Source organism: Typopeltis vanoorti, chromosome 15 (assembly GCF_054136105.1).
Source record: "Typopeltis vanoorti isolate ZY-2024b chromosome 15, IOZ_Tvanoo_1.0, whole genome shotgun sequence".
Classification (NCBI taxonomy): Eukaryota; Metazoa; Arthropoda; class Arachnida; order Uropygi; family Thelyphonidae; genus Typopeltis; species Typopeltis vanoorti.
Window position 1 is genome coordinate 100,396,866 of NC_143563.1, and position 26,910 is coordinate 100,423,775.

Below are 26,910 nucleotides of genomic sequence, written 5' to 3' on the forward strand. Positions count from 1 at the left end.
ACAATACAGCATTACCATTTGAAAAATGCATGCAAAATTTTGGGTTACAAGGACTATTTCAAAGAATTGGAAATTAATACCGTGAACCGGAGAATTATATCGTTAGTTATCGACTTACCTGTTTGTATAGAATAATTGTTACGCATTTCAGTTTCTGTGTCTACAGTTAAAAACCGAACGCGGTAATGCTTATTCTTCGAAATGCGGTTTCATCTTTACTAAAGCAGTTCCAATAAAAAGCAGTGTGAATCTCTTTGCAGAAATTCATTTCGGCGCAGCGTACAGTTGCCCTAGGTAGTATAGCATGACGTCACGGTGTTTTAAGCACGAAATGCTGGTCTCGTTTAGGACGCCACTAGGAGAAACTTGCGGGTCACCTGTTACGCTTAGAAGTTCCACGACTCTCTACCTGTCCAGACGGGCGTTGAACGACCTACTATTCGACGTTAGCAAGCGGTCTGAGCTAGTTTAACAGTTCTAAAATAAAAGAGAGATTTAAGCTACGATGCTGTTATTACTTTATTTGATGCTTAGTCCATTATTCTGTGAATCGCGTACACCTGGAAATGAATTAGATCAAATAATACAATCTTTTCATAATTCGGTTATCGCTGAGAATAATGATTACAAGATACCTCTCTTAAGATACGTGGAAGTGGTCATTGGTTCTTTATTGGAGAAGCTTCAGTGCGTGCAGCAAGGATTAACACACCTGGAATGTGTTCAAGTAAGTAATTATCTAGTTTTCGGTGAGCACTGCGTTAAGTATACCAACATTTGAAATTTCGATTGATGATGGTTAATTAGATTAGCTTATGTTTAAAAATGGGAATAATGTCGGAGTACACTTGATAAAATGATTAGTATTCTAAATATTTAATAATTGATACTATTGTGTATTTATTTAGCATATATAGATAAACATCGTGTGAATTAAAAAAAAAATTGTATACATTGTGGTATAAGAATAATTTGTAACACGAAAATGATTCGGAGGCATGTTAATGATTTTAACGTGCTGTGGAAAAAAAACAGAATCAGGATGTCATTTATACCATTACTCAAGGTTCAAAAGTACAACTCTTCATTGAATGTTACGGACAATGACTGTTACGGCGTATTTATGTAAATGAGAGATATATCATAACTTTCTATAGAATTAATCTTCCTCGTGCAATTTGTTTACAAATCGAGAATTTCCAAATTTCTTGTTCGTTTTCAGAATGGACCACAGAAACAATAATATGGTATAAGCGCAGGCCAAAAATAGCTTTTGCGAGTCATTTCTGCATTTCAGTTGGGATTTTCGTGATGATATATTTATTTCTTCGTCGAACACCTGTAATTAAAAAATTTAATACTATCTTGCCACAATATACCGAAGGCTAAAATTCATGCCTAGGCTTTTAATCTGTCCATTTAGTCATATTCATTCGATGTTTAGTCATAAATACATCCAATTGAGGTTAAATATTTTTGTTCTCTAAAACGATAACAGGAATATGGTATTTGAAATGAGGGGACGGTCAGTACTACTAGAAAAATAGCATAAAATGAAGGTATCTTTTACTCAAAGAAATATATCGGCTTATCGAACGTAATCCGATGATTAAGTTTAGGCTAGGCCCTCTGAAGAAATGCTTGAGCACTAGAATAAAATCACTAATGAAGGAAAGGAAGATTGGTAGTGCGGTTGACTAAAGAAAATTTCCCCCTCTTTTATCTCGCGGTCTAACGAATCTACAAAGCAAGACTTTAATCCTTATTTTCCCCTCCCATTTTAGCTTAACTCCTGTATATTCTTTTTTTTTTCTTCCCTAGTACGTATGTCTATAAATAATTCGCCCATTCTACTTAATGTATAACCAGCATTTCATTTTTTTTTTTTTTTTAGTCGGCACGATTACTCAATTTCAGTTGAGACGCCTTCTTTCATCTTTTATTGGTTTTATTCGTGTTTAGGCTTGGCGTTCGGGATATCAGCCACTGATAATTTTCAAATATAATCAGAAAACTTAGACACTCAAATGTGTCAGTCCAATATTCTATAATTTGCATCACATGAAACTGGTGAATCCGTTTGTGCCCCATTATACCGGGAGAATAATCTTATGTTTTTGGAACATCTTACTGGAGCATCTCTAACTTTTTTACGAATTGTCACATACTTGCAGGACTGCATTTGTCTCCAATCAAATGGATCGGGCAAAACTGTTGACACAGTCATTCAATTCTGTGTAATGTGCCAGTTTACCTGCTTTGTTGAAGCCAGGAATCACTATGAATTTCAATATTTCTCAGCAACGACACTCACCAGGTTCACAACATGCACGTAGATTAACTGAAACATTGAAGACGTGCTATCCAGAGCAGTCATTTATTATCCATCCCAGCCTATATGGTATGTAGCGGATGAATTCCACTACAGAACGTGTTCATAGACCAGAAATAATCAATATATATATATATATATATATATATATATATATTTGATATGTAGGAAAGAACTTGACATTGTCAGCATCCAGGAATGTGTTAGCAGAGCTAATCTCAGATGGTATGGTCACTTAAATAGAATGGGAGAGGAAAGATTAGCAAAACAAGTGTTCTCTGCCAGGTTGGCAGGAAAACGACCCAGAGGAAGACCAAGATATAGGTGGATTGATACGGTACAAAGTGCCTTAGACGATAGAAATATAAGATCTGATAATGTTGGAGTCTTGACAAGTAACAGACTGATTTGGAGGAAAATTGTAGATAGGAAGTTAGTAATGATGTAATTTTTTCATGTAGTACTGTCATATCCTGTACACCCCTTGAGGGTACATGGCAGGAATTTGATGATGATGATGATATATTTGATATGGTACTGTTTCAAGTATTTGATACTACAGATACAGTATACGAATACCAAAAGCATTGTTTGACAGTGCTTTTTCATTGGCAAACGATGTACTTCAGGCTCCGTGGATCATTTAAGGATTAACTTGCTTGGTAACTTGCTAATTACTATGAATTCGCGCTGCACATCTTTAGGTAATTGACCTTCCCGTCCTTGTCTTATCTTTTATATTACAAACAGCATATGTTCCCATCGCGTAAGTACGTTCCGGAAAGAGTACTTTGCCGAATCATTGCAGGAAAGCGACACCGCTTATTACATCAACTTCCTTGTTTTAGGAACGTTCGTGTCCCGTTAATAATTCGTTGTTCAATACTTGAGTTGCTTGTATCGACGTTAGATTGGCACAGTTTTTGTATTAGTTGCAATATATTCAAAAGTGTAACAACACTGGTTTAGTTTTGTTAGACTTATGGCCGAAGAAACTACTCCTATAAAGCCAGTGTATTATGTTTAACTGCGTGTTCTCTGGCCGGTTTGCCTATTTTGAAGGATGAAAAATGCTCACATATGCGAAACCAGATTCAAATACTGAAACGATTTCCATATAAAGATGGTAGAAAAAATAGTTTAATTTGCAAAACCCTCATTTTAACATGACGAACATTTTAAAAATATCAACCTATTCAGAGGAGACAGGATATGTCGATGCTTATGGAAATTATCAAATCGTTCGCTGCTGAATTTGGTTTTATTTTCCCGAGTATCCACCTTTAAAGTGGAATGTGTTTCGTCAATGGCTTCTCAAGTTAAGAACCGCACAGAGAATAGATAAGTGGAATTAAAATGTGTAAATAGTTGAGTTGACTGTTGTTAACTGTTTGATTGACTGGCGTACTGTTCGCTTTTCTGCTTTGAATTAATATGGACGTGAGCAGCATGTTGCGTGATAACTGTTAATTTTTTTTAGGACTCTTCAGTCTTTACATTTATTTAAACCTAGTACAAGGTTTCTCATTTCATAATTATGAACACAGACATTCCTGTCTCTCCCCCCCCCCCCCACTCTTCTTACTTGGGATTACGCTCCTTGTCACTTTTTTTATGAAGATTCCGTACACGAAAGTTTGGTCAACCTTAAAGAAGAAACGTCTTCAGACTTGAAGTGTTGTGGACCGTATTCCTTGAGAAACCCATTTAGATGGGAAAGTGTTCCAGAGGGCAGCAGTAGAAGTGACGAATGGAATGAAAAATTTGTTTTGTGAATGTGGAATCGAATTGTAAAGGAGTGTCGAATAACTGCTACATGAGTTTAATGAATTTCACAGAGTAGAGATTATAGACACCAATTGGGTGAACAGAAGACACAAACAGTATAGCGTGAATGCCTGTGTAAAAGTAAAGTGAATTGTTGAGAAAGGTCATTAATCTGCTTTTCTGTACTCAATATTTTTTTAGGGATGCGGATTTTTGATCTTTATTCACACTCTTCTTTTCACTCTTAGTTTCCGTTGTTTTTCTCGTCAGACATTTTCCTTAAAGCGCACGGAAGTTATTTACAGATAAAAGCAATACCGCATAGACCAATAAGGCAGTGAAGACTCAAAATGGACGGCACAGCGGACGAAGATAGGAAATAAGGCGCATGCCGGAAGCTTCCATACATTAGGAAACAGCAATAGGCTTTATGTACCGTAATAATGAAACCGCGAATATGCAAAAACGTGGATAACGAAGTATAATTCGAGTTACAAGCATATTCGTAGCGAAATTGTAAGAAACGACGTGAATTCGATTTTCATCACAACGAGAGGAATCTTTTTTTTTTTTTTTTAATTGACTGTTAGGTAACGAATCTCATATGGAAGTAGTAGGATTTTCCCAATCTTAAAATAGTTTTTCCTACAGGCAAATTGGCTAAAGAACATAAGCGATATTCTTTAGCCAGTTCTATGTTATATAAAAAGTAGTGATAACATTTATATAACATAGCACTTTGTATATCTGTATATCTTTTCAGATACACCTTGCGTACAGAGATGTGAATACTTTTTAATATGATCGGAATATCATAAGAGAAAGGCGTTTATAATATAAATAGAGGTTTTGACCATTAGTTGCTCGGTGACAGCTATCAAGAATATCTGGTGTCTGCACAAGCCTTTAACTATTATCTCAGTAAGGCTCAATCACCCAAAATATATTAAAAATCGCCTATATCCAGCCTCAGAATTTTACTCACACCTCTATTTTGCAATTTTTGTTTCCACCAGTTACTTGCATTGTGCTCTGCAACAAGCATTTCTGTCATGCGAACTTACCTGTTTGAATCCAAAGAAATGTCAGCCTAAATTACAATTTTTGTTCTTGCATGACGTTAGGTGTGTTAATAACTTGTTAATCAGCTAATGTTTAGCTGTCATATGTTCCTTTGAGGTCTTATACATGAAAGTATTGTTCAGGGCTATGTAGAAATAAATTTATAAAACTTCAATAAAGGGAACTTGCGCATTTTGTTAGTCTATTTAGCGTTTTCACTGGGGGGGGGGATGCAATAACAAATTGTATAACGGTTGTTAGAGGTAATGCTTTTTTTTCCTTTGACTGAAATATTTTTGGTTAGTTTAGTTTATGGGGTAATGTCTTTTGAATTGAAAACTGAGTTCCAAGTTGAGTCACACACGAACCTAATAGGTATAAAATACAGATCATCACAATACTAAGGCAATGACTCACGTGTTACTTTGTCGAAAATGTACGATCCATTATCAATGTCTTTTGAAAGTTGTCTTTAACATCATTCCGCTACCATAATGGACTGAATGGGGTTTGGCATTTATTGTCTGTATACTGTTCACCTTGTATAATCAGTATCCACAACTTATATATCCTATGAATTATAACTGATTTGAAAACAAACAGCCGGTGCAGACGCCCCACCGGTTTTACAGCCTAACGACCTTTCGGTTGATACCCTACTAAGAAACACAAGGAAAAGAAGTTTGTGCTTCAAACCCAAATTCTAAACACTTGGTATATTTCATCCAAGAAAGGTTAGCAACTAATTGCACATTATTACTAAGAATAACCTAAGGATTAATTAATCTGGAAATTCGCCTATACATTTAACAAGGCACAATTTGAAGTCACCAAGCTTCTGAGCCCACTCAATTTTGGTATCATGCCAACTCGCAAATGCTGTTTTCCTGTTAGCCCAGTCTATATCACCTCTTCTAGCTCCTGATGTCCTTCCGAAAAACAGTTGTAACTTCGTTCTGATCAAGGATGGAGAGGGAGAACGCCTGTTGTAGTTCTCCATGAAATAAATAATACAGATGCCTCTGGGTAACTGCACATTTTAGGTGCAATTTAAACACTTCAGCTTGTATCATTTAATTATCCATATTTAAATGATTTAAACTAAAACTGAAATGCCTGGCAAATTTATTAACGAATACGAAAAATTTCAAGCCCCCATTCGTTATCGCTGCATTATTTATATGCATACAGAGGACAAATTGCCCTAATGTGTGAATGCAACAACTTAATCATAGATGTAAAACTTGCTACCCGTCAGTCAGTTTGACCCTGCTGTCTTAACTGTCACCCCATCTTTTGCGTCGTATTCATGTTATTCTAATTCAATTTATCCGTTGACAAATTCCTTAAACTGCTCAGTCAGTTGTTTTTAAAAGCAGTAATGTTTTTTGCTCAAGCTGTTTCTCTTTCTAAAAACTCAGGAGAACACACTCAACTGAGACAGAATAGGCTGGCAATTATCTTGAATGAGTCAATGTTACAGCTAAAGTGAAATCCAGTCTACATCGTAGAATGTCTTTAAATCGCTGTCAAGTGCCAAATAACGTCTTAGGAGATATGCACTCATCTAATGAACATCTTCGTGGGTGTAGCTGTAGTGTTATCGTTGTTTTCAGTGCAGATCTATATCCGCAACATATAAATTGGATGTTTTTTTAATATACGGATTTCTCATCTCCACCATGCAGAAACGAAATTCGATCTTAAAAGTAAGTTTCGAACAAGATATACAGGTCGAGCTTTATTTTTTTAATATGTTTATATATTATCTGTATTAAACTGAAACAGAATGTTGCAGATCATATTGCACATTAATGCTGTGTGTGTATGTACAAAGAAGTTTTTTAATAGCTACAGATTTAACAAGTTTTCACGTTTTCGTGCCCATCCACAGTAATTAAGATATAAGTTGAACAAATTTTCGTTAACGGTTGCCGAAATATTTTAATCAGGAACACATTGATACATATTATAAATAATAAAGTAACATGACTTAAAGAAATGAGTCGATTTAATAAATTATTTTCCCCATTCACTGAAGGTAATATTCAAAGCTTTTATTGAAATAAAAGTTTAGTTTTTAAAATACTATATGTACAATGCTGTTTAGAGGACAAAGTGGTTAGGTGGATTTGTTATATTATGAACGGTTACTTAACGAATAGCGTTTACTTGTTATATAAGCTTAGGAGTGATGGAAGAAGTGTACCAGCATTAAGATAGCAGTTCAGTAGAACAGCCTGTGGAATTATTGACTTAAAAAAAAAAGTCTACCGGACCGGAATTGCAACTGAGGCCATGAAGTCAGTGTGGAGAATTGCTCGCATTCTCCAGACGGTTTTCCGGATTTTAATGGTACTCGAGATTCTCGGAGTACAAGCTTTGTACCTCCGTTGTGAGAAAGAATATCAGTGAAACGGACTGCCGTCTTTTGACAAAAATCCCCTACATAAATTCCTTTTTTCCTCAACTTTCTTATGAAAATTTTCGTAAATTAATTAGAAAGGAATTATGACTAAGAAGAGTTGCCTAAATATTTTAATCAGGAACATATTGATACATATCATAAATAATAAAGTAACATGACTTCAAGTAATGAGTCGATTTAATAAATTATTTTCCCCATTCATTGAAGGTTTTTCAGAAAATACATCTAATACAAGTTATAAATGTCTGTAAGCTTAAGGAAGCTGAAGTTAAGAAACTATTCTAGAGAAGAGAATCAAGAATTTGTAAAGACGTTTTGATGAGCCATCCGTAACGTGAGAACAACAGCCCAGAATTGAATGGCCATAAGATCAGGACAAGTGAGAAATAATTTGACAAAAGAATGTATGAGACGTCTGTGCCAGGAGAGAGTAGTGTTCACAACTGAAGCTATGGTTGTGAACATGGGTATTAAGTGGAATAATCGATTTCGAGAACTGTGCCGAACTGGATTTTGTAACATTGAAGTTGAGGTTGTCCTCACTTACTGAAGAATGTTAGCGATCAATATGTAAGAGGTTAGTTATAGATAATGAAATTTGGAATGTTTAGGCTATAAGGTTTGAAGTCATTGAGAGAGGATTATCTGCGTATATCAGAATGATGGGCAGGCAAAGATAGTGCCTTGATCATCTCCAGCATTAATCGCGTCTTTACAGAAAATCTGAAATGAAACAACTACCATTATTTGTAATGAATGAGTAGAATATTCCATCATGGCTTCAAAAAATTACAAAAAAACAGGTTTTTTTTTCTTTTTTTTTTTTAAGAAAATTAGCATGAGGCTGTGAGCACAACTAAATAAAACTCATCATGAATGAGTAGAAAATCTGGTCAGATACTGTAGATGTCACCGTCAACTGCAAAGTTTATGTCGTCATAAGATGGGATGGTAGGTTACAAAGCAGGGATCCAATTATCGACCAAATGCTACGAAAATGTCGAACGACTGAGCAAGTGTCCCCATAATGATAATCGTGTGTCAATTCCATAAAGGGGTAAAATGGCAGACATACATAGAGTAGATAGGCTCAGACAAGATAGCTTCAGAGTAGCAGAGTTGGGAAAGGGGGGGGGGGGATACAATCCGGAACAGAAGACGTGAGGCTGTTCCGGACTGTAAGTTGTTCAAGATTCTTTACGTATCATTTTAGCAAATGACTGCAGTTTTAGTATTGTAGATGATTCGCATGTACAATAGTTGTAGAATAATGCCAGTAAGGGGAGCTTCGACATATGAGATGAAAGCATAACGGATGGACTCTGCATCGACACAAAGAACCAGAAAACAGTCTTGCACAATGGTGTTGGTGCCTTTTGAATATCAAGTTTTCTGTGTTTTGGCATTGTAAGTCGATTTTAGCTGTTTGAGTTTTAGTAATAACAGTTAAGTTGGATTCCCCAATTCATATTATCATTTTCCTAATTTGTATTGCCACACACATTCCACAAAACCAGGGCTTAATTAATGGGTAATTTTTAGTGGAATATGAAAAACTTAATTCTAGATTAAATAATTTCAGAAATTCAAGCATAGCCCGTTAAGATTAAGACGAAAGTAGTGATCATGGAGTCTACGGGTAAAAGAAGTAGAAATTACTAAGATTATTCCACTTGGGTATCATCCTATTGCCAAAGGAATACGAAATTGGAAGTGACTGAGGAAAAAAGGATTCTATGGAAAATGACTTCTCAAAATGAGAGCTACGATTTGCATTAGGTCACGGACAAATGCAAATACTAAACTTAAAATATCGCATGTTCGGCTTGGCAGAAATCAGAAAAATAAAGACGGTTTGTATAGCGAACATCCAAGTCTCCTAGGGAGATGACATTCTTTTATTGGGTAGCTGAACCGCAGAAAATTTATCAGAATGGAGAGGGATAGAAAGTATGGATGTAAGAGAACAAGAAAATTTTGAATAACAGATCAGAAATAGGGAACTAGTAGGTTTACTATTGTCAGTTGTCGGATCGTCCGAACGACCAAGTACTGCATCGTGTGTGTTGAAGGGGGGGGGGAGGAAATCATACTAAGTGTAATCGCATATTGGAAGTGGGCAGTAGCTGTGATTCGGGTGTGGATGCCAAGTAGAGGTGCATATATTTGTCTCTAAGCCACAGATGTTGTGAAAATGTGCTTACAGATTTTGTATTTCTGAGTTTTCTATTAGCAATGTTAACTTGAGGACATCTTAAAATTAGAACCTCAGTTTTGATAATACACTTCCGAATAAAAAAAAATTATAATTATCAAAGAAAACGTGTTGAATTACTTGCTGTTCAATTTATTGTACAGTAAATAATTATTACCAAAAAAACGAATTAACGTCATCTAAATCTACGTACTTCGTAGATCACATAAACATGTAAACACATAAAAAGGTCATATAAATTATAAGAAAATTGTTATTTGTAAACATTCATAAAATGAGAGTAATTTTAATAATTATTCTTTAATTAAATTAATATTTTGAGCATTCCAAATTTTTCCGATTGGTTTTGAGGACAGCATAGAAATAGCATATTTCAGTAGCTGCCGTACGGACTCGTGTGTGAGGAATTGTTTGCGCGTGGATTTCAGTTAATCATTTGCTAAACATTGGTCGAACGAGTGACATACTGGAAGCGAAGAAGTTTCGTATGGTGTCTGTACACAAAGAAGCCCAAATTGAACAGTTTATTAACTAAGGAATTGAAATGTTCTCAAGCAAGCGTGAGTGGAGTATTGAGACAATATTCTAATCGGTATTTTCAAAATAATCGCAATTTCGAAAGGTAATAACTACATCAAGAGATGAGAGGAGATTGAAGAATATCGTGAAGAAAAAAACGCTTCCGAAGTGTAAAGGTATTTTCACAGGAGATGGAAAGAAGTAGGTGTGATGTGTCTAAATCTGTGAAGTTGAGATGACTTCACAAATTGGGTTTTAAATCACGTGTGCCTGAGCCGAAGTCGCATATGACTTACAAGCAAAAGGCAGCTAGAGTGATATGTACACAAAGACTGTTGTGGGGTCCAGAGGACTGGAAAAAGGTACTTTAGAGATGACAGTATGTTTTGTGTGTCCCATGGTCATCAAGGGATACGTGTTTGGCTTCCTAATCAAGAAGCATTTGATTTAATTTTACGCTCGGTGAAATTTCAATACCGTGATATTCCATACCGTGACCTCTGTCATGGTATGGACTTGTATGACCGCAGAGGATCCAGGTAGGCTGTGTAAGAAACAGTCAATTCCAAAGTGCACTAAGAAATTCTTGAGCACTTTATGTTACCGGCATCGGAAGATTTATGTGCTGATTTCCTTTTTCAGCAAGATTCAGCTCTTCGTCACACATCCAAGACCACTACTAGATGCCCCAAAGAAAGGAAAATCAATGTAATTCCGCGGACCTCAAACTTAACAGATTTAAACCCGATTGAGAATTTGTGTGATATTATGAAGAAACGTCTTCAAGAAGTTGCACCAAGAGACAAAAATAAACTTGTTTCTAGTCTACAGACCAAATGGGCATGTTTTGATTAAAAAAAACAACAAAAAAACTGTGATATGCTAGTGAATAATATGCCCGTTTTACGAACGGTGATAAAAACTAAGGTGGATGCAACAAATTACTAATTATCACGTTTTTTCCTTTTGACTTATTTTATTTTATTTTTTTGCATTTATTTTCGCATTATTCTACTATTTTGAATCGCATTAAAAATTATTCTAATGTTTTCAAATAAGTTTTCTTATAATTTATATTACATTTTTGTGTGTCACAAAAAACCGCATATAAAAAATAGCACAAAAAAGGTCTAAACTTACGTTAAAAAATCAGAGATACGTTTCATAATTTTCTAAAACGGCATAAATCTGAAGCAAGAAATTAAAATAAACCTAAAATCGCATAAAAAAAGTTTATGAAAATTCAGGAAAATAAGAATGCCCAAGTTTGTTTTAAAACTTTATTCATTTAATTTTATGGAAAAGTAACTTTTTTCTTTTTTTGTAACATTTTGTCATCAGAATTATCATCGCTATTAGACAATATTCCGCAACGTTTGCGAGCTGGTGCAAAATCATTTTCATCACCAGAAGAGATAGTCAGTGCATCAGATCTGTATGGTAAAGGCAATGGTTCTTCACAAACAGATTTAGCTTCACCCTCGTTCTGTGCTGATTTTTTTCTTCTGACAATGTAATCAGTGATTAAATTTTTGCGATGATGAGTTCACTAATTTTTATACAGCTCGCTATATCCAGACATACAGATCATCAGCTCACGATGGAATTTAAAGGCTCGTTAAGAATTTGTGTCATTAACAAGAAAATGATTTTCCAATTTATTGCAAAACTCAAGACCTTCTCGAATTATATTTGCTGTGAGGGGGACAAGTTTTTCTACCGCTTCACTATCGTTTTCTGGATCTTAGACGATATCTAAAGTTAATCAATATCCAAAGTAGTATGGGTGACGGTTTGAACCAGATCAAGATAAGATAAGGAATCGTGACGCCATTCGTTGATAAGATGACGTCATTGTGGGCGTGACGTCATGATATTGGAATGTTTGGAATTTCCCTGGGGGCATACGTGTCAGTGACGCCAGTTCTTGTATTTTCGTTCGCGTATGGAATTATGGGTGATGGTAGAGATGAGGATTCATGTCGTGATTGGTGGGACACTTTAAACCAGATAAAGATAAGATCAGGGATCGTGACATGAATGTTAGTTGTTATCAGATGAAGATAAGTGACGGCATTTGTTATTTGTAAATAAGTGACGTTGTTGTTTTGAATGGAAAGGAATATATATAAGTGTATAAGTAATCGTGTCGTGATTGGTGGGACACTTCTGACAAGATCAAGATAAGAAAAGGAATCGTGACGTGGATGTTTGTTATTATAGATTTTGGAGTGTTTGGAATTTTGCTGGGAACCTCGTCTGTCAGGGACATCGCGTGGTGTTTTTAGATCGCTTATTGCATTGTGGGTGCTTTTTAGAGATAAGAATCGTGACGTTATGTGTTTGGAAATTTCTGGGGAACATGTCTCTCTGTGATATCACATGATGTTTTGGTTTGGCTATGGAATTGTTGGCGATGTTTTTGAGATAAGATATCTTGGAATTTTCCCAGGGTGACACACATCTGTCATTGTCATCATGTTTTGTGTTTGGTTATCTATAGATGGGTGTACTAATTTTCCAATACATTTTGGGTATTTCATTGATTTTAAAGGGTGAGAATTCTTAGAGTAGAGTCATGATGGTTTTTCTGAATAATTTAATTATATACTGGTTTCCCTCAAACACAAGCTTTTTTTTTCTTTCATAGATGGCTGTACTAATTTTCCAATACATTTAGAGATATTTCTTTCCTGTTAAAGGGTGGGAATTCTGAGATTACAGTAGTGTCTAGTGGCGGCTATGTTTCGAGCTTTTCTGAGTAATTTAATTATATGCTGGTGTCCCTCATACACATTAGGCATGAAAAGCCACTAATGTATCCATGTTGATACTCTAATATGTACCACATGATTATTCTTATGAAAAAAAACTATTCTGTATTAGAATTAAGTTTCCTAAATTTACGAGCAGTGATTATTGAAATTACATTTATTCGTTGTTATATTTAAGTTAAAACAAAATTAACTTAAATTTCTTTCCAGAATGGGAACATCTTGGTACTATCTAGGTTTCTGAATATTCCAAATGGTTGATTTTTTAACATATATTTACAGCACAGAACACAAACAGAAGTCTGAAAATACAGTTGACTATTTCATTATAGGTTACTGGGGGCTAACATATATTCGCAACACAAAAAAGACTATCGAATTCTAGTTTAATCTGTTTGTATTAATCACATCCTGTAACGGTATTGTTCAAAAGGTATCATTTTCCCACTGTTGGTTGTTTCGCAAACACTTACAAATGACTAAGTGATTGTCATTCACATGATTGTGATGACACATCCTCAACTTATTCATCTGGGGGATTGGAATCCTCCTGGATCTTATGAGGGTTTGATAATACTTCACACACCTCAATCTAATTGTCCCCTTTTTCATGACTCATATTCTCCCTTTGATGTTTTGCGCAGTATTATCAGTTTGGGGAAGTACGACTGTTTTCTAGTGTGAAATTCTTAATACACATATCCTAAAATTATTCATCTGGGGGATTGGAATCCTCCTGGATCTTATGAGGGTTTGATAATACTTCACACACCTCAATCTAATTGTCCCCTTTTTCATGACTCATATTCTCCCTTTGATGTTTTGCGCAGTATTATCAGTTTGGGGAAGTACGACTGTTTTCTAGTGTGAAATTCTTAATACACATATCCTAAAATTATTCATTTCTGATTAAGGATTTTATACAGTTATTGTTTTCAAGTAGAAGGGTTGTTTGTTTGATTACATATTGTGTAGCTAGGAAACTGAAATTTATTTCAAATGAATATTAGCTCTGTAAATCTCTCTTATCCGGTCACCAATTTTGTTATATGTAGGTGAGAAATCGTGTGTTTAGGTTGGAACTCTTTGTTCTAATGGGATATTATTGCTGTAGTAAATTAATGCTTACAGTTATTTTTTTAAAAACCAAAATTGACTATTAATTTTACCTGCAATTCCTTGTGCTCTTAACCTATTTCTGTAACAGAAATTTATTTTTTATTCTTTAGCATTAGTAATTTTAAGTAACGGATATGCGACAAACACCGTTTTGAACTCTCCGTAGCATTTTCTTTTAGAAATTTCTTTTGCCAGCACAACAAATAAATAGTTATTTCTTATTATTTCAAAGAATATTAGCTCTGTAATATATGCTTTGTTAATTTCTATGTTAACTTTTATTTGACTGTAATATTATTAACAAATTGTATTTACTGAATCTAACATACAGAAATTAAATAAAGTGAAAAAGACAGGTATCGACATATATAATACATAAAATGTCACTTTTCAGGTGAAATATTCTCCACTAAAATTCTGCGTGTTAATTTAATACCAATTTCATTTTGTTTCCAAGAGTTGGCACAGTTTCATTGAGTGGATTTTTTTTTTTTAAAAAAAGTCTCTGGTTAGCTTGTGGCATGAAATTTTACAAGGAGAAAAAAAATGTTATGGTTAAATTTGTATAACACATCAACGACACCCAGTTTGTTCATTAAATTTACACATTTTATTTGAATGAAATATTATTTACAAATTGCATTTACTGAATCTAACATGCAGAAAATAAATAAAGTGAAAAATATAAGGTTCTTCCCAAGCTTGTGGAATTGCCATCATGTGGTTTTTGACAATGTGACTCTCATCTGAAAGTTAATTTTCATCTTATGATTGTTGGGAATTTATTACTGTCGTAAAATTAAGGGTTGCATATATATATTTCTTGAAACCAATACATATACTTCTGAGAATTATTAAAAGCACAGAATCTTTCGTTATGTTTCCAAAAGCATTTAAAAGTACACCTTATGTTTTCACGTTTGAGGCATCCCATTTCATTTAAATCAAGAACAGGCCTCTCTAATAACCTGGTTAATGGTTTTGATTTTTCTCTTCCTTTAGCAAGTAATATTTGATATTTGCATGTTGATTCTATCATCAAATTTCTTAGTTCATCCAGAGATAGTGAACCAATTTCCCACTTCAGCTGAAAGTTATTTTATTAACCAAGAATCCTGTTTTTTTAAATCTTTCCAACTACAAGGTGATTTTGTCAATGCATATCTTACAATAATTCCATCAGAAATACAAATTTCTTTAGGAAAATAAATTTGAAGTCTTATTAAAAAGAAATTGGCAATCAATTATCCCAATGGTAACTGAAAATTGGTATTTTTCACCCACTGTCGATTTTTCATAATCGTTTTCCTTCATTCTTCTTAGATTACTTCATATGGCACCAAATAAACAGTTATTTATTATTACTCTTATTTCACTGATTATTAGCTCTGATCGTATATATTATGTTAACTTTCTGTTACAAAATTCTAAACAATTAGAACTTTTCACAAAGAAACTTTCAAAGAATTTTGTGGCTCATCTATTATTTTTATATTACCAAACACAAAACACCACAACACAAAACAGGAGCTGCAGTGGATGAACGATCATCTTAATTCCAAAGTCACTCAACTCTATTGTATTTTCTTATAGTTCTGTTTACACTTACCATTCCCTACCCTGACTGTTCCTTCAAAAATGAACCTTTTGCACAGATGTATCAACGACATGTTTTCACATGCTGCAGAATACACTGTTGGTGTGTTTTTATCTTAATTTTTTTTTGGGGGGGGGTGGGGAAGGTAAAATTTGTATATGTGTTATCTGGAGAGTACAAACATTTTTTATATACCAAACTTTAAGAGTTTAAGTCACGTTTTTGGGTTAATTATTAACTATATCTTTGTAAAACAACCAAATTCTAACAGTTTGGATTTTCGATTATGCGAACGAATTGTTTTCAGATAACTCAAACAATGTCAATAGGTAGCAGTTGACAATTTCTAAAATAATCAATACATGGATTTCAATTTTCAACACTTTTTTTCTCTGTTTCTGGCTTTAATTTTGCAGCAGTGATTTTTTTAAAAAATAATTAAACAGAATTGCATTAAAGTATAAAGTTGTGGATTTAAATATCAAGTTCTAATCAGAATAACTGACTAAAAAATTCACTGTGGAAAAACACGACAACAACAGCACACATTTTTGTTCATTTAAGTTTACAAATCCATATTTTATTTTGCTGAAATACTATTTACAAGTATATTCACTGAGAAAAATTCGAAACATGTAATTACCTAAAAATATTTCACAATATTTCGTTTACACTCTTAACATTTTCCAAAGAGTTCAATGAATAAAATTTTTGTTACTCACTGTTTCTTGGTTACATTACATCAAAATAGCTGGTCACGCAAAAGAGTTTTTAAATCAGATACCATGGCAACCACACTTCCATGCATTTGATATTGTGTCAGTCCGGAAATGACACCATGCCTCCCTAAACATTCTGTGTATTCTTTTGTCAGCAAATGTACACAAACAGTTTTTGTAAAATGTTCGTAAATGTCCTGAAATAAAGAATCTTTATCGAATTGGATAAAATCTTGAAAGTCTAATTTTTCCATTGATGAATTTAAACGATTAGCGATAATTTTCCCCATGATATATGAATAGATGGTAATTCAGTTTCCAAAAATAGTAAATGATTATCAATGTCGTACATTTTTGGTGAAAATCTCTCAGCTTCTTCACAACTAATAGAAAAAACTTTACTTCCATCAGCACCTGTATCATCAAGTATTAGTTCCCCATCTTGGCATTTCAGAATATAACACTCGCCGAGATCCATTTCGTAGTCAACTCTTCTTTGCAAGTAGCCGAGGATATCAGACCACTTCATGCATAACGTTTCCCAAGTGGTCCTGGATAAATACATCACAATGTACGTGTCTTCTAAAATAATAACCGGTTTCCATCGTTTTAGAGCTATGTGAAGAGTTTTGTCTCGTGATATTTTCCTGAAGTAAGAAAATTTCAATGACTTTTGTGGCTCAACCATTATTTTACTTTACATTACTGTATACCAATCACCACGACACAATATGATAGCTGCACAGGATGAACGAATTGTCGTAACTGCAAAGACACTTGACTCGTTTGTTTTTCCTTATAGTACTGTTTACCTGACCCTTAACCCTGGTCGTTCCTTCCAAAATGAATCTTTCATGCTGATGATTCACAGACATGTTTCTACATGCTGTTGGATATGATGTTGATGTGATATTATTTTACTTTGAGACATCATAGGGCAAATCTTATCTCTGTGGCTCAAAGGATATTCTATATTATTTGTCCTTATTATGTTAATTATTTTATCCTTAAAAGTGTTTTTGATGTCAGGCCATGTGACAATATATCTCTCACTCATATGTCCGAAATTGTTGGGATGGGAAAAAAACAATAGGTGGTTGAAGTGAAAAGGTCGTCAAGAGGGTGAAGAGGTCTTCCCTGCAATGCTCCCCCTCCCCACCCCCTAACCCCATCACTCTTATTCTTCCCCCTCTCCTCCAGAATGTGTCTACTCAGCCTAGTAAAGACTAGCAAGCTCATCATTTGCAGATATCTATTAGTGATGTCACCTCCAACTCATACTGATAACTTTGGAGGAAAAAAAATAGCATTAGGTGGTGGAAGGGTAGTCAAGAGGGTGACAGAGGTCTTCCCTGCAATACTCTCCCCCTCACCCCGCTCTCCTCCTGAAGATGGCCCAGGCTAGTGGAAATGAGCGAGCTCGTCATTTGCGGATATCTTTTAGTAATATCACCTCCAACTGATACTGATAACTTTTAGGAAAAAAATAACAAAACGCGTTTTTTAATTTTTTTCCTAAAAACTGATCAGTATCAGTTGGAGGTGACATCACTAAAAGATATCTGCAAATGATGAGCTCGCTCATCTCCACTAGGCTGAGCAAACATTTTCTGGAGGAGAGGGGGAGAATAGGGGTGGGTGATGGCAGTATTGCAGGGAAAATCCCTGTCACCCTCTTGACTACCCTTTCACATCAATCACCATTTTTTCCCTCCAAAGTTATCAGCATCAGTTGGAGGTGACATCACTAAAAGATATCCTCAAAAGATGAGCTCGTTCATCTCCACTAGGCTGAGCAGACATCTTCTGGAGGAGAGGGGGTTTAGAGGGTGATGGGTTTAGGAGGTGGAGTGGGGGAGCATTGCAGGGAAGACCTGTCACTCTCTTGACTTCCACCACCTCATTTTTTCCTCCATCCCAATTCGGACATATGAGAGAGAAATAGTCGCATGGTCAAACATCAAAAACACTATTTGAGGATAAAATACTTAACATAATAAGGATAAATAATACAGAAGACAGTTCGAGCCACAGAGATAAGATTTGCCCTATGATGTCTCAAAGTAAGATAATCTCACATCAACATCATATTCAACAGCAGTAGAAACATGTCCGTGAATCATCAGCATGAAAGATTCATTTTGGAAGGAACGACCAGGGTTAAGGGTCAGGTAAACAGTACTATAAGGAAAAACAAACGAGTCAAGTGTCTTTGCAGTTACGACAATTCTTTCATCCTGTGCAGCTATCGTATTGTGTTGTGGTGATTGGTATACAGGAAAGTAAAGTAAAATAATGGTTGAGCCACAAAAGTCATTGAAATTTTCTTTCTTCAGGAAAATATCACGAGACAAAACTCTTCAAATAGCTCTAAAACGATGGAAACCGGTTATTATTTTAGAAGACACGTACATTGTGATGTATTTATCCAGGACCACTTGGGAAACGTTATGCATGTAGTGGTCTGATATCCTCGGCTACTTGCAAAGAAGAGTTGACTACGATATGGATCTCGGTGAGTGTTATATTCTGAAATGCCAAGATGGGGAACTAATACTTGATGATACAGGAGCTGATGGAAGTAAAGCTTTTTCTATTAGTTGTGAAGAAGCTGAGAGATTTTCACCAAAAATGTACGACATTGATAATCATTTACTATTTTTGGAAACTGAATTACCATCTATTCGTATATCATGGGGAAAATTATCGCTAATCGTTTAAATTCATCAATGGTAAAATTAGACTTTCAAGATTTTATCCAATTCGATAAAGATTCTTTATTTCAGGACATTTACGAACATTTTACAAAAACTGTTTGTGTATATTTGCTGACAAAAGAATACACAGAATGTTTAGGGAGGCATGGTGTCATTTCCAGACTGACACAATATCAAATGCATGAAAGTGTGATTACCATGGTATCTGATTTAAAAACTCTTTTGCATGACCAGCTATTTTGATGGATTGTAAACAAGAAACAGTGAGTAATAAAAATTTTATTCATTGAACTCTTTGGAAAATATTAAGAGTGTAAACGAAATATTGTGAAATATTTTTAGGTAATTACATGTTTCGAATTTTTCTCAGTGAATATACTTGTAAATAGTATTTCAGCAAAATAAAATATGGATTTGTAAACTTAAATGAACAAAAATGTGTGCTGTTGTTGTTGTTGTCGTGTTTTACCACAGTGAATTTTTTACTCAGTTATTCTGATTAGAACTTGATATTTAAATCTACAACTTTATACTTTAATGCAATTCTGTTTAATTATTTTTTTAAAAAATCACTGCTGCAAAATTAAAGCCAGGAACGGAGAAAAAAAGTGTTGAAAATTGAAATCCATGTATTGATTATTTTAAAAATTGTCTACTGCTACCTATTGACATTCTTTGAGTTATCTGAAAACAATTCGTTCGCATAATCGAAAATCCGAACTGTTAGAATTTCTTTGTTTTACAAAGATATAGTTAATAATTAACCCAAAAACGTGACAAACTCTTAAAGTTTGGTATAGAAAAAATGTTTGTGCTCTCCAGATAACACATATACAAGTTTTACCTTTCCCAAAAAAAAAAGAAAAAATTAAGATAAAAACACACCAACAGTGTATCCTTCAGCATGTGAAAACATGTCGTTGAGTCATCTACACAAAAGGTTCATTTTTGAAGGAACAGTCAGGGTAGGGCATGGTAAGTGTAAACAGAACTATAAGAAAATACAATAGAGTTGAGTGACTTTGGAATTAAGATAATCGTTCATCCACTGCAGCTCCTGTTTTGTGTTGTGGTGTTTTGTGTTTGGTAATATAAAAATAATAGATGAGCCACAAAATTTTTTGAAAGTTTCTTTGTGAAAAGTTCTAATTGTTTAGAATTTTGTAACAGAAAGTTAACATAATATATACGATCAGAGCTAATAATCAGTGAAATAAGAGTAATAATAAATAACTATTTATTTGGTGCCATATGAAGTAATCTAAGAAGAATGAAGGAAAACGATTATGAAAAATCGACAGTGGGTGAAAAATACCAATTTTCAGTTACCATTGGGATAATTGATTGCCAATTTCTTTTTAATAAGACTTCAAATTTATTTCCTAAAGAAATTTGTATTTCTGATGGAATTATTGTAAGATATGCATTGACAAAATCACCTTGTAGTTGGAAAGATTTAAAAAAACAGGATTCTTGGTTAATAAAATAACTTTCAGCTGAAGTGGGAAATTGGTTCACTATCTCTGGACGAACTAAGAAATTGGATGATAGAATTAACATGCAAATATTACTTGCTAAAGGAAGAGAAAAATCAAAAACATTAACTAGGTTATTAGAGAGGCCTGTTCTTGATTTAAATGAAATTGGATGCCCAAAACATGAAAACATAATGTGTACTTTTAAATGCTTTTGGAAACATAACGAAAGATTCTGTGCTTTTAATAATTCTCAGAAGTATATGTATTGGTTTCAAAAAATATATATATGCAACCCTTAATTTTACGACAGTAATAAATTCCCAACAATCATAAGATGAAAATTAACTTTCAGATGAGAGTCACATTGTCAAAAACCACATGATGGCAATTCCACAAGCTTGGGAAGAACCTTATATTTTTCACTTAATTTATTTTCTGTATGTTAGATTCAGTAAATGAAATTTGTAAATAATATTTCATTCAAATAAAATGTGTAAATTTAATGAACAAATTGGGTGTACTTGATGTGTTATACAAATTTAACCATAACATTTTTTTCTCCTTGTAAAATTTCATGCCACAAGCTAACCAGAGACTTTTTTTAAAAAAAAAAAAATCCACTCAATGAAACTGTGCCAACTCTTGGAAGCAAAATGAAATCGGTATTAAATTAATACGCAGAATTTTAGTGGAGAATATTTCACCTGAAAAGTGACATTTTATTTATTATATATGTCGATACCTGTCTTTTTCACTTTATTTAATTTCTGTATGTTAGATTCAGTAAATACAATTTGTTAATAATATTACAGTCAAATAAAAGGTAACATAGAAATTAACAAAGTATATATTACAGAGCTAATATTCATTTGAAATAATAAGAAATAACTATTTATTTGTTGTGCTGGCAAAAGAAATTTCTAAAAGAAAATGCTACGGAGAGTTCAAAACCGTGTTTGTCGCATATCCGTTACTTAAAATTACTAATGCTAAAGAATAAAATAAATAAATTTCTGTTACAGAAATAGGTTAAGAGCACAAGGAATTGCAGGTAAAATTAATAGTCAATTTTGGTTTTTAAAAAAATAACTAAGCATTAATTTACTACAGCAATAATTTCCCACTAGAACAAAGAATTCCAACCTAAACACACGATTTCTCACCTACATATAACAAAATTGGCGACCGGATAAGAGAGATTTACAGAGCTAATATTCATTTGAAATAAATTTCAGTTTCCTAGCTTTCCAATGCAATAAGCGATCTGAAAACACCACGTGATGTCCCTGACAGACGAGGGTCCCAGCAAAATTCCAAACATCCCAAAATCTATAATAACAAACATCCACGTCACGATTCCTTTTCTTATCTTGAACTTGTCAGAAGTCTCCCACCAATCACGACACGATTCCTTATACACTAACATATATCCCTTTCCATTCAAAACAACAACGTCACTTATCTTCCTCTGACAACAACAAACATTCACGTCATGATCCCTGCTCTTGATCTGGTTCAAAGTGTCCCACCAATCACAACACGAATCCTTATCTTTGCTATCACCCATAATTCCATACGCGAACCAAAATACAAGAACTCGCGTCACTGACACACATACTCCAAGGGAAATTCCAAACCTTCCAATTGCATGACGTCACGCCCACAATGACCTCATCTTATCAATCGATGACGTTACGATTCCTAATCTTATCCTGATGTTCATCTGGTTCAAACTATCATCCAATAATATCGTCTTCATCTTTCTGGCTAAATGTATCAAAACCTTCTCCACCAATTTCATCTGATAATGTAGATGTTTGCATGGTTATACTGTTTGCAATACATCCAGGCCAAGCTGCTTTCCAGCAACCATTTAAAATTCGTGGTCTTATTTCTGCGATCGCAGATGCAACATGATTTAAGCAGTCCAAAATAGAAAATTTTTTCCAAACGTCAGTTACTGTTAATGATTCATTTTCTAGTTTATCCAATATAAATTTAAAAGTGTGCTTAATGTAATATTTTTTAAAAGTAGCAATTATGCCTTGATCTAATGGCTGAATTATGCTTTTTGTATTGGGTGGAAAAAACACTGCCTGCACATTTGGATGTTCTAAATGCGGATGACTTTGTGCATTGTCAACAATTAATAAAACTTTAAAATCGAGAGCTTTTTTGCTTCATGTATGTTTCCACTTCTGGTATACAGAAGTTGTTACCCAGGCCTTGTATTAGCCATTCGATCTCCTGATGCATTGCTACAAAGTAACAACGTTACTCGATCTTTGCTTCTTTAAACCCACTTGCTTTTTCCTCAGACTTTGCGATGTAAGTTCGACTAGACATTTACTTCCAAAACAATCCTATTTCGTCAGCGTTAAACACTTGATCGGGACAATATTTACCATCTTCAATAATTTTGGCCAACTTCTCTTGAAAATTTTTGGCTGCTTCATCTGTTGCTGCAACCTAGCCTGTAATCTTCACGTTATGAAGTGCATTCCTTTTTAAAAACCCTGTTTACAATCCTTTGCTAGCCCAAAATTCTTTACAGCCTGGGAAGCGGAAGTAGACGGCTCCAATTGCTTCATCTGTTAATAAAAACCGAAGTGCTTTTTGTTTAATTAAATAACCACTTATAGGAATTATTGTTTGAGTTAATTCTTCAATCCAAATTAAGAACGCTCGTTCCATGTTTTCTAATAAAGCGTCTCTTGAGTACCATGATAATTTGGCACTTAGTTTTGTGCCAGAAACGACAGATTTTCTTATTGCGACTTCATTCTTTTTAATTGCTGTTATTGTAGATTCGCCTAAATTAAAATGTTTACCAATCACCGTATATCCCTCTTTTTTTTCTCCATTGGGCCAAATTTAATTAATTATTAATTAATAATTAATGATCAATAAAAAATCAGCTAAATTAAGAATTCATTATTAATGAATATATTACAAAATAGCCAAGGTGTTTTCTGTTTTAGGAAAAGTTTGGGAAACGCTGGATTACCATATTATCGGAATGGATTCTCCTTCTGTTGATATGCGCAGAAGTGTCGAAAGGTCTTGTATCTGTGGGCGTGCACCGCATAAAAAGAGACCTGAGTGTATTTGCTTAATAAAAAATGTATTTAACCTGAACCAGTGCTTGTCTATGTTTATTTTGTATTAAGATGTCTACTGATTTAAGTAAAATGTATTACGATTTGTCGAATCCGGGAGGGCATATCAGAGATGTAAAACGATGGTTACAAGAGCAACCTAACTATACATTACATAAACCACTGAAACGTAGATTTAGACGATTGGAAACAAAAGTAGCGGGAATTGCTCATCGGTACCAATGTGATTTGATGGATTGAAGTGCTATTGCTAGATTTAATAATGGTTTTAAATATTTATTAACTATGATTGGTGTATTTTCTTGTAAAGCTTGGGTTCACCCTCTCAAAACTAAAGGAAGTTTAGAAAGGTATCGAGAGCTATGCAGAAGTTGTTACTGGATGCAGAGGATCCCATACTGATGCAGGTTGACAGAGGAAACGAATTTTGGAATAAACGTATGTGATTTACTTGAAAAACGAGGGATACATTTTTTCTTTTCTAAAGGTGACACCAAAGCATTGATAGTAGGAAGATTTCACCGTACTTTATGAGTGTGTGGCGTTATTTCAATTATAAAAATATATACTTATGTTGATGTGTTACCCGAACTTTTAAGAGGGGTATAATTTATCTAAACATGATCTATCGGGATGGCTCCTGAAGAAGTGAATCACGAGAACGAGAGTAAAGTATATGAACGGTTATATGGCCAGAATGGAGAACCGAATCCTGTACTGTTTAAGAAAGATGACGTTGTACATATCTTCTGAAAAAAAAAATCTTTTTGACGAAGAATCTACACCTTCTTAGACCAAGGAAATCTTTATCATCAAGACCGTTCTTTTTACCAGTCCTGTCACCTATCGACTCGAAAACACAAGCGGAAAAGAAATTTCTGGTTGTTTTTATGCCGATGAAATGCAAAAGGTAGCCAGACCTGAATTTTACGTTGTTGACAAAGTGTTGAAACAAAAAGTTAGAAGTGGTATTCCAGAGTTGTTAGTGAAATGGCGATCTTATGCCAACCTCAGTCGGGTTCGTTTGTTATGATTCATTGTTTTGTCCCCTGTAAACAAGGTCGTTCTCCCTGAGGGTGATAACTGTATAATTCCAAATCGAGACAGTACAAGTAGGAGCGTGCGTTGTTCGGTAATTCGCATGTGTTTGGAAGATATAATAGCCCTTTGTTTAGTGATATAGTTGTAACCTGGATGAGTGTAAATCGATCCTCACCTAAACAGAAGCAAGTATACAAGAGGTTAAATTCATACTACCACTTGATATTTTCACTATACCTTCCAAGGACAGATATGGCTGCTGATTATCCGATGCTGCAAACTTTCGAAGATAAGTATCTGTTCTTGAGAAACAGTTGGGAATATCGTCTCGTGGCATATCTGACTTCAGATCTGAAGTACTTGGAAAAGCAGGAGTGCACGACTCCGTGGACTCCGTCAATACTGACAGAGATACCTAACCTAGTCTTGGCTGGAGAGTTAACACAAGTGACGGTTTAGACACACGACCTCGAAATACAGGATTTGTGAATGAAGCCTTATTGGATGTTGTACACCACGCTGTTTATCCTCATTTTAAGCGACACACAGAGAGATGCATTCATTGTGGTGATGAGGATGCGATTGTTCATTTAGCACTTGCCCTATCACGTGTAAATCTTGTAGAAGTGTTGGAAGCTTGCAGTAGCCGTATCGAACAGTTTTTAACAGAGAGCGAAAAGGTTTCGTGCTTCGCTCTACAGTTCGTCGAAGCGTGGTTAACAGACTGCAAGAATATTCATCTGTTGGAAAAGGTTTTGATGTCAGAGTACAGTATTCTACTGTATGTAATGGAGTATCTAATCTTGCCTAGTACAGCTTCTATGGATATATTCCTAGAGAACAAAATAAGAAATTATTCTGTAAGACTACTACATGCTGTTGATCTCGGCCCAGGTGAATGGATGATGGGTTTAGCTGAAATTCAAATCCCTGCTGTTTTCGATAATGTAGATGAGTCTGTCAATAAACTTGAAATTGCATATGAAACTAAGGGTGAATACCAGATTATCGGCTGTTCAATTGATACGTATCCTACAGTGGGGAATGCAGACCAGCTGGCAAGACAGCTGAACAACGCTGTTCCTGATGATGATAAATCCTATGTGATGTTTACTCTGGATGGTAAAAAAGGGAAGATGGAATGCTGTTATACATACCCTACATGATTATCAGATCAAACTTTCCTCGGATCTAGCTCAGTTGTTGGGAGGTCCTGCAATCCCTTCTGGAGAGGCTTACACCAGTTGGAAAGGACCAGGAACAATCATGCCAAGTGCTATAACTGAACTTAAAAGTGCCTACAATATGCCTTTTCAGATACATAAAGTAACGAGAATTGGAAAAATTGAGACAAAAAAGTTTTTTTTAAGCCCGGATATCATCCTACCCCCCGTGATTTGTTGAATACTTTAGAAATGCTCATAGCAATTCCGTTTCAACAAGAAGCAGATGGGAAAGTTGAAATAATTATTCCCGATAATACTAGTCTTCGATTTCCTAAAGCTGATCCGGGACTTGCTAGATTACTGGGGATGAACGATTCTCAAATCGGTCGATCACTGTCTAGAGAAGTCAAAGGAAAGTACATAATTGACATAAGGAAGGGAATTTACGGAATTTATTGTTATTGCAATCTGGTGTCTCCGCATGTCGTAGGTGATGTGTAAGCACCTCTGCTCAGAATAATTCCTGCTACTTATGACAGAAGTGATAATATTTCTAAAATATACAACAAGGGAGATTACTTTCCAGTGTCTATGAAAAATATTCAAATTGTAGAAATTAATTTAAGATCAGACAGTGGGGAGTAGCCGTGATTAAACTCCACTTCAAGAAACGAGGATGATCTACTTAGAATACTATAGGAATCGAGTTTATTCCTAATCATGCTTCCTACTTCCCAATTTACTTCCCTAACCATGCTTCCTACTTCCTACTTTCCAATATGGAGGGGGGTTAGGGGATTTTTTTTAAAGTGTGTTCAGGTTTGTGATCCCTTTCTTTAAACCAGCAGCATAAGCAC

The 26,910-nt window shown here is 34.7% G+C and overlaps 1 protein-coding gene across 1 annotated transcript in view; it reads left to right on the forward strand.

Moving 5' to 3' along the window:
* Positions 1-505: 505 nt before the first annotated feature.
* LOC150099030 (metal cation symporter ZIP14-like) overlaps positions 506-26,910 on the forward strand; it is a 281,749-nt gene continuing 255,344 nt past the window's right edge. Inside the window, exon 1 of the mRNA XM_090405794.1 lies at positions 506-727. Within this exon, the coding sequence (XP_090261920.1) occupies positions 506-727 (222 nt within the window). The remainder of the gene's footprint in view (positions 728-26,910) is intronic.